General features: G+C 44.3%; 1 protein-coding gene and 1 long non-coding RNA gene across 3 annotated transcripts; one reads left to right on the top strand and one right to left on the bottom strand.

Annotated features, from left to right (window-relative positions):
• Positions 1 to 1,457: 1,457 nt before the first annotated feature.
• LOC124701955 lies at positions 1,458 to 5,162 on the top strand. Of its 2 annotated transcripts, XR_007002286.1 has the most exons (6): positions 1,458 to 1,653; positions 2,470 to 2,614; positions 2,760 to 2,992; positions 3,099 to 3,124; positions 4,642 to 4,713; positions 5,071 to 5,162. It is a non-coding gene; the product is annotated as an uncharacterized LOC124701955 (long non-coding RNA). The 2 variants fall into 2 exon arrangements; XR_007002285.1 differs by lacking the exons at positions 4,642 to 4,713; positions 5,071 to 5,162 and having other exon boundaries at positions 3,099 to 3,175.
• A 2,494-nt stretch (positions 5,163 to 7,656) lies between these two features.
• Positions 7,657 to 9,026, bottom strand: LOC124698199 (probable carboxylesterase 8). The gene has a single exon (XM_047230714.1). It carries the CDS (start codon positions 8,976 to 8,978, stop codon positions 7,974 to 7,976), a length of 1,005 nt encoding a protein of 334 aa, XP_047086670.1. The 5' UTR covers positions 8,979 to 9,026; the 3' UTR covers positions 7,657 to 7,973.
• Positions 9,027 to 9,250: the final 224 nt, after the last annotated feature.

Raw genomic sequence — 9,250 nt, 5'->3', positions numbered from 1 at the left:
GGCGCGATCTCGGCCGGCCGATCCGTCCAGGGCGCGAGGCCCTCGCACGAACCCACGTTTTATCCATGGGTCGTGTAAAAGCCCGCCTGGCCCGGTCATGCCGCCAATCATGTGTCGCGCCTCTCCTCCCCAATCCCATCTCTACCCGTCGCCCTCCCTGCCCAATCCTCCCTCGCCTCGTCGTCGCCGCCGTCGGGCTGCCCGGCGGAAGTAGCGCCGCCTCGTCGTCGCCATCGCCAGCGGCTGCCGGTGGAGGCAGCAGGTCACCGCCTCGTCGCCGCTCTACCGCTGGATGGCTCCGACCCGCGGCCGCGCCTCCGATCCCCTCTCGCCTCGTCGTCGCCGCCGCCGGGCTGCCCGGCGGAAGTAGCGCCGCCTCGTCGTCGGCATCGCCGGCGGCGCCGCCTCGTCGTCGCCATCACCGGCGGCTGCCGGTGGAGGCAGCAGGTCGCCGCCTCCTCGCCGCTCCAAGCGAAAGCAGCGCTGCCTCATCCTCCAATCCTTGGTCTGTCCTCCTCTTCTCAATCCTCACTCTCTTCCCAAGCGCGGCGTGTTGCCTCCACGAGCGCGAGCGTCCTGGTGGGTTGCCCCTGGCACTGCATAGGAACTTCAATGGGGTCCTCGCTCCTTGTTTTCTCGCGGACGACTTCTACACCAGTACGTCACCATGCCACCACGAGCCCCGTCGCTCCCTCCTCTCCAAGGAACAGCTGCATATGTACGAGCTCATTGCTTCTTTTAGATGCACTAGATGTATTTCATAGTTTGCCCATTAGAAGATTTGTACCTTTCAGGTTCCTAGGTCTCTCCCAGATTTGTTTAGCTTACATACACTAGAGGTATTTGATAGTTTCCCCATTAGCAGATTTGTAGCCTAAATGACCTCAAGCTTGAGTTTGATTCCATTATGTCCGGTCTTCTATCTCTTATATATCCATCCAACCTATTTTTCAGATTGGGATTGCCAAATAGAAGAGGTCACCTGGGAGTGGATTCAGGAGATGAAAGATTCCATGATGACTCTGTTGGAGCATACCAATTGCATGGACAAGTATTGCAGCTGGTTAATTTGTTGCTTGCCAATTTTTATTCCATTATCCATGAAAGTGTTCTGATATACAATATAATTAAGGTGTTCCATCCACGGACACTCAACAAGCAGTAAGATTGGATGATACTTAGTTTAACCAAAGATTTCCAAGTCCTAAGGTGCTGGTTCCAGTTGTTGAAAGAGCCCAGCAGCTTCGTGGCGGCAGTGCGTCTTCTGCTCTTTCCGTATGATATATAGCTCTCATGTGGTTTTGTATTCTGTGTTTCTTACCTTTGCAATGGTTATCTTTGACAGAGACTGTAAATTTCCTAATGATTTTCCTCTTATTGTAGATTTCCTTTATAGTGTCCGTGTCTCATGTTGTTTTCCTGATGCTTGTAGGCCTTTGTCAATATGTAGAATGAAGCATAGATTATTTTGCACTTCATTTCTGAAGTTTATAAAAAAAGAGGAGATTCCTACCTCTTAATAAAGTATACAGATCTAATTTCTGATTAGGGATACAGTTTCCTCCATTGAAACAACAGATTAACAGTAACTCTTGTAGGTTGTGTCTAATGTCCTCCCTGTGTTGGCGATGACCCAGGCAATTAGCATTCCAGGTATTCGTGCAGTGTACTACTTTTGCTTGTTGCTGCTTGGAGCTATGGAAATATTCCCTTTCTATTTGTCATATATCCCGCAGGTTAGAAATAAGTAAGTAAGATACAAACTCCGGCATGATATTGAAATAATTAAGTTTGAAATGGATGTGGCATATTTTTAAATATGTGCCAGGGGAGGACCAAGACTTTAATAGCATGCGTTATCTGCCTGATTTGACAGTTTACATACTTTAGCAGGAGCTACAAAATGATTAGAGCTTAAACTGTGAGGCTAATAAAGAGCAATTGTGTACAAACATGGATATTTCCATATCTGATTAAACACATCCGGGAGAATAAGATTTAGTTCAGTACAACGTTTTGAGTGATAAATATTTAGACTTGATAGAAGTGATTCATGCTATAATAATGCTAATCTCTGGGTTAAAACCTCCTTGATTAGGTGTCATATTTTAGTGTAGCTAATATCTTGGGGCTACCACCTGCATATGATGCAGATACTTTGTTTATTAGAACAGAAAATCAATCTTGCGAGTTATCCCATCAGGCATTTCACCTCCTTGATTCAGAACAGAAAACCAACTGATGTTTGTTGGAATGTTGTACCTGTTTTCTTATAGCCATCGAACTCAATATTTATGTTTTGATACAAACGTATATAATTTTATACCTACATGTTTAGGGAGGACATGCAACTGACGCTCAAGAAAAACAAAGTATTTTCATGTATTTTTTTGGCAAGGCCTTCATTTATACTTATGTACTGTTATAAATGACATCTGAGATAAAGAATGAACATTTGAGTATTACCAGGTGATAAAGAAGCATTTCCATAGTGGAATGTCTCGCTGCGGAGGAGCGGGGTCACTCTGAGCGTGATCATAAGATTATCCTCAGAAATGAAGGATCAATTGCAGTTTCTATTATGCTAGAGTCAAAGTTCTCGAATTTACTGTAGGTAGTATTTTCCAATTTGTTGGCCTTCGTACTGCAGTTTGATTTTGTTTCTTCTTCCCAAACGTTCAGATATTAGTATGTTTACACAATCGAACTCAAAATATTTTCGCTTGTGTACTGATGGCAGTACATCATTGGAATTGCAGAGTATGACTCAGACAACAAACCATTCCAAGAGACAGTTAAACCTATGGTAGATGGTGGAACAGAAGGTTTCGAAGGTTATGCTAGAGTCATTATGCCAAGGATAACACCTTGTTTTGAGCGCAACATATGGATTTTCTCTCCCTATATAAATTTTCCATTATGTACCTTCGCCAAGACTTAGAGTACTGCTGCTCATTGCATTGAGTATGCTCGTTTCATCAAATGGGACAAGGTATAGTTCTTATCTCTGTAATTTTCTCTTCAATTTATTTACTTTTGTAATTATTAAGTTCACTCATGCAAGTTCACTGGAAAACCTTTTGATGCTGATGATGCAGAACATATGCAGTGGATTTATTCAGAGGTTTGTTCTACTGTTATAACATGTAATTTAGGTAGTGCTATTCTTTCCCAGTCTAATTTTCCATTTACACATGTACATGCTTAAAGAGAACATAACTTTTTGGTGTTTCTGGAGTTACATATTCTTTGACTCAAGTTGTTTTCTTCTTCGTTTATTCTCCAGACCTTAGATGTAATTTTATTTCTTCCTTGTCTATCCAAGAGTTTAATACATTTTCTAAATTCACTAATAATGTATTCCATCATTAAAAATTATAACATTCTTGCCAGAATCATAGCATGTGGTATTTTATTACCTTTATTACACATGAAACCAATCCAACCTTATTATGTTAACCTCATATTCAAATGTCCCAGCAATATGGTGTTCGGCAGGTGAAAATTCCGCTGCCAGTGGCGGACGTTTCGGACGTTTCGTGAGTGTGGATGGCATTGCAGCTCAAATACGAAACCTGACATATAGAATTGTAGCCCTGTCAAGATTATCACGTTTCTCTAGCAGTCCGATGTACTCCAATACTAGGCTTTTATTTCTGCTGCTTTTTCATTGGAACCTTTGAAGCTTGTTTTTGGCTGCACCAGAAGTGTGTCAAATTCGTTGCATCAGGCCCCATTCTTAGTTTGTTACTCAAATAGTTGGTGCCACCAAATAGTAAGAACGAATGTTATATTTAACAAGTTATTTATGAATATATTTATTCTTACATATTAGCCAAATCTATTACCATCTAAATGCAAAATATATGTATGCCAAAAATCCTGAGATTTTCCAAGTGGACCATGCATAAATGTGATTTAGTCAGAAAGGCATAGCACAACATTTTTTCAGAAAATGCCACACGATTAGCATTTCTTGAATTGCTCTAGAGATTTGGTTTGGTTAGTTATTCTCTATTCTCTATTCTTGTGGCAGACATATATTTTGCATTTAGATGGTATGACTTGGCCAGTGATCTCGGGTCATATTACAGTTTTTGCATTGTTGATAAACTCTTGTTCGGGAAATCTTTTGTTCGAGCCATTTATTGCTTGAATATGTTATATATACATGACTGGAGGATGGACACTAAGTAATTCATATTCTCTGCTAAACTTGGTTGGTCATACTTATGAATTGGCTTCTGCTAAAAGTAGTGCACGTGGTCATGCCATCCTTATCTTTATACATGCCAAGAAGTGGGCCTAAGCTCCAGGTGAGATCACCGGTAGATTCAGATATGACACCCTTTCCTTCAACTCTTTTTGAAACATCCATTGAAAAATGAGGACCGATGGAGACATATTTAAATAAGTACTTCATCACTCGTGTTTTATTACGCCACTCAACATTAATGTGTCCCCGATGTTTTTTAGCAAGTCCCTGTTGTATGGAACTACCTGCCGATTATCAAGTCACTTTCCATTCTTATATACAAAGCACCCATTGTCACTGCATCTATAAATAGCAGAACCATTCCACTCTTATATGTATCATACTCAGTTTCTTCTGTATTGTATAACCTATTGTTGCTAATTTAGGTACAACAAACGTTTTCTATTTTTTTGATCTTCAATTTATATCACTCAACTAATGGACCTAAGATCATATAGGTAATCTACTCCTGTAACTATTCTTCATGTGCTTGATTTGCTTAGTTGTTTATCATCAACTTTCATAAACCTTTAGGATTTGCTTTTGTTTACCAGCAGCTTCAAGGTTGTCCAAACTGTTTGAAGTGCTCTGTTTTGAGAGGCCGGAAATGCTCTTTAATTCTTCTTATTAAATTTGAGTTTGCATTTTGCAAAAAAAAAAGACAGGTAATGAGTGCTAGGGATAATGACCGGTTCTTCATTACAATTCATCTTTTGTTATTAGGCTCGATTGTTTGTCACGAAATGATAGATGTAATAGGCATGGCATGTCATTGATTTTTCGTTCATGATATCTGCCTTGGGCTCTACTCTAAGATCGCATCTGCAATGTTGAGCCACGACTGGAGGTGCAGTGGTGGGGTTCGCCGTGGTCGGTCAGTCCCTGGCAAGATGTCAACACTGGCGATTCTAGACGCCGAGGCCGCCAAGTGAAGTTGGCCGACTCACTTTTCGCCAATTGACATGGCAGCTCCCGCCATTGGCAGCGGCGCGGTCTTCCCACAAGAAAGCTCCCTCTATTTTCTCCATCAGCTTCAGGATTTTTTTGGGCGGTGCCAACACCAGAAATTGGTGGATTGGGATCGCACCAAATACAGACTTCACCAGAGCCAACCTCCCTGGTTTTTGCATCAATCTTGATTTCCAGGTGGGTAGTTTGCCTGCCATTTTGACAGCAAGGGGCAGTAGTTGGGCAGCAGTTATATGAAACAAAAATGAATTCTATGTCCAGTACGACTATCTAGAATAAAATAACTGCTATGAATCCTCAGTTCATAAAAATATTCAAATTTAATTTTACTTGATCACGTTGACAGTTAGAAGCTTTGAACCATGTTTTTTGTGTGTGTAGTATGCAGTTTATACCATCAGAGTAGCTGCTAAAACAGAAGTGGTTGTAAGATACTTTGCATTGCATATGGTTTTAGATCATTGCCTCACATGGAGCTGAAACATCTGTCCGCAATGTCATCGCCAAGGTCAGAGACGAAGCTGCCCTTTGGTTCAGAGCTGGCGCGTCGAGCCTACGTGTCCTCCTGCCGCCCACCTGGGATATCCACTGAGTTGTAATCTCTGTTTATCTTTTCAGAACCATGGCCTCTTAGGAGGATTGTAACAACTAACTCTTCCCTTGTTTTTAATGAAATGAAATGCAAATTTTTTTTGGGTTTTCTCAAAAAAGATCATTGCCTCACCGCCGTTGCCTTTTGGTCAATTTCTATCTTCCGTAGGTTGGATTGAGGTAGAGCATGGTCACCGACTACCGGAGGTGTTGCAAAATGGGTCTGCTGGCTGATACGGAGAAGAAGGCAAGGTGATGCCATTGCCACAAACTGATTTCTTTCCTGGTTTCCCAAGAAATTCTGTTATGCTTTTCTAAAACAGTGCAATTGGTTTCCTTATATTTTGATGTATGTCGGTCAATTTTTCCTAAATATATTTAATAAATGCAGCATAGTGGTGTTGATGGCAATCTTCCTTGATTCACTACTGTGTTTAAACATTTATAATCCGTTGATCTTGGTTCTTATCTTCTCCATTGAGCCATATTTGTCGCAATAGTGGATCTAAGTACTTTTTTACTTAGATATGTGCTCTCACCGCATTGGTTAAATAGGGTTATCAGGTTGACCTAGAAGAACACATCATTTCGTATATTGCTTTGCGGTAAACAAACTAGAATTATATGATTACCTCACAAAAAGTTTTTCCGCACACATAAATGTATGTGTTGATCCGATGAAATTAAATATTTATCTGACCTTTATCTGACCATGGAATATTTTTATTTTAAGTGTGCGATGTAAGAGCTTTTTGATGATCTGCTATCTAGGTTAGCCGAACATGATTCACTTGAAGTAATTTTTTCCCTCTCTTGAGTGTTTTGTCTTCTCATGTCTACTGAACCACTTGCATTTTTGATATTATTTGAAGAAGCTTTACATATTTATCCACCTAAGGTTGGACATGCTACCACAAACTTTGATAGTTATTATTATTAATTATATTTAGCAAGTGTTATTTAGATACCTATAGCTGAATCTCTTCTCTTTTTTTCTAGGTTTTGGTGCATGGATCAGTAGAAGCTACCTAACAAGTACATTTTAAATACATTGGGAAAATACCTAGACTTGCTTATTTATGGTCCTCGTGTATAAGGAAAAATGATATAGCATCAGATTTATGTGCTTACTAGGTTTGTTTGTTCATTCCGGAGCTTTTTTAATTCTCAGAAAAAACATTGTGTTAATTCTTACCTGATGGATTTGATAAGATAAGAGATAACATTTAATAGCTATCAACTTATCATTGCCAGTCACTTTTACCACTTCGCTGTCATGATTCAATGTGCACTCAAAAAAGCCTTGGCTGAAATAATGAAATGGAAGATATACACTCTGTTCTGCTCAATCTTTCACAACGGATCCTTTTTTTTTAATGATATACTTCTGAAATATTTGCTTTATAGGTATTTGGTTCAAGTGGGCAAGATTAACTTTTTGTTTTCATCATCTACTGCAGGGAAAGAGCAGCTTATGCACAAAAGGTGTATATCTTATGCCTTTTACTATATTGTGGTTGCACATTGTCACTGAACTTTTTAGTCTTTTGGATCTATTTGTATATTTATATGTTATTTTTCGGCCACAACACCCGAACAACAGAATTGTTTTGCCCATATACCTGTCCATTTGATTGAACACCTATTTTGGTACATTTGGTCCGCGGCATTGCTTTGTGAAACTTAAGAAATGTAATATTATATAAGCAGATTTTTGTTGTCGTTATACAAAATATACATTGACATGACCTCCACGGGGTCGTGCGCCAAGGCGCACATCTAAATCTAGTGGAGCTAATTTTCGCGGGACCAATGGACTTGGCGGCAGAAGGGAGCTCTTTCTACGCGAACTTTCCGACCTCAAGTAAGAAGCACATGACAAACTCGAGTTGCCGCTGGTAGATAAAAATTTGACAAAGAACAAAAAGGAAAAAAGCCAACGTGAGAAAAGCTATTCTAAAAAGGAAGATAAACAAGTACGCTAGCTCGGCACTGCACTGATTGTACTTGCCTGCGTAGACTCTTGATTCTCAGTCGTTCAATCGTAGCATGGTCATGAAGATATGATTGATATATCATATAGTATGTGCTTTAAAAATTGGAGCTAAGACAACGCGCGCCATTGTTTAACAACCCTCCGCTTGAATCGTTCGGTCGATCACAGCCTGCTCCTCGCAACGTGCTCGTCAACGCCGTCGCCCGCGTGAGCGTGGCGGCGGACGAAGTCCGCCACCTGCGCGTTGAACTCCGCGGCGCAGTTGGCCTTGAACAGCTCCATGGCGTGGAACCCGGCGCCGTCCATCCGCGCCTCCACGTGCACCCCGGCCTCCCGCAGCGCCGCCACCAGGAACCTCTGCCGGTCCCTGGGCGGGTCCTTCTTCCGGCCGAGCACGAGGCACGGCGGCAGCCTCCGCAGCCGCGCCGCGCTGATGCCGGCCAGCATGGCGTCGGGGTTGCAGTACTCGTGGTCCCGGTCGGCGCCCAGCGGCAGCGCGAGCTCCCAGAGCAGGTCGTTGGCCGGCAGCGGCAGCACGCGGTCGTCCACCGACGCTTGTTCTGCCGCCGTCCGCTCCACGCCGCTGTGGTGCGCCTGGTTCAGTATCAGCCCGCGCAGTTCCACGCCCTGGTCCACGGCGGCAAGCGCCGCGCGGAACGCGATGCTGGCGCCGCTGTGGGAGCCCATTATGAAGATGGGCCTGCCGGGCGACCCGGCGGCGTAGGACCGCACCCAGCGCACCGCGTCGGCGGCGTCGTCGAAGGCCGCGGGGAGGCGGTGCTCGGGCGCGAGGCGGTAGTCGACGGATGCGACCGCCGCGGGCACGGTGGCCGCGATCGTCGCCGCCGTGTTGTGGAACGGCTCGGAGGCGGCGCGGAAGAGCACGTACCCGCCGCCGTGGAAGTAGAGGATCAGCGGCAGCCTGCTGCCGTCGCGAGCGCCGACGTCGTTGCCGGGGATGAAGAGGCGGATGCTCGTGCCGTTGGCGTCGTTGAGAGGAGCGTCGTTGGAGTGGACAATGCGATGTGCTGGGCCGTCCGCGCCGGCAGCGGCGGTGACGGCGATGGGCTCCCCCGACGGGCACGGCGGGAGGAGCTTGGCCTCGCCGTTGCGGGTGAGGGAGCCGTCGGGGTTGAGGCGGATGTTGAGGTACTTGTACGGGTCCATGGCTTTCTACAGGTTGCCGGCGCGCGCGTGGATGGATATGCCGTTATTCGCAAGCGACGGAGCTGGAGCAAACATAGCTGGGAACGCAGCGCATATATAGCATGGAGCGGGGCGGCATGGAGCTGGCGCGGTTGCCGGTTGGTAGTTGCGAGCTGAGCCGAGCACTCAGCAGTACACTAGGTCTGACTACAGGTCCGGTATGGTGGAGAGCGACGGGTGGTGGTGGTGGTGGGCTGTCACACGACGCATCGATGATGGATCCGATCGACGGG

This window comes from Lolium rigidum, chromosome 3, assembly GCF_022539505.1.
Source record: "Lolium rigidum isolate FL_2022 chromosome 3, APGP_CSIRO_Lrig_0.1, whole genome shotgun sequence".
Taxonomy (NCBI): Eukaryota; Viridiplantae; Streptophyta; class Magnoliopsida; order Poales; family Poaceae; genus Lolium; species Lolium rigidum.
Note: the sequence above shows the minus strand (reverse complement) of the source record. Positions and strands in the feature narration are given on the sequence as shown.

What these genes read in the sequence shown, in the direction of transcription:
- LOC124698199 (XM_047230714.1), bottom strand. Translation starts at nt 8,978, where the DNA reads ATGGACCCGTACAAGTACCTCAACATCCGCCTCAACCCCGACGGCTCC.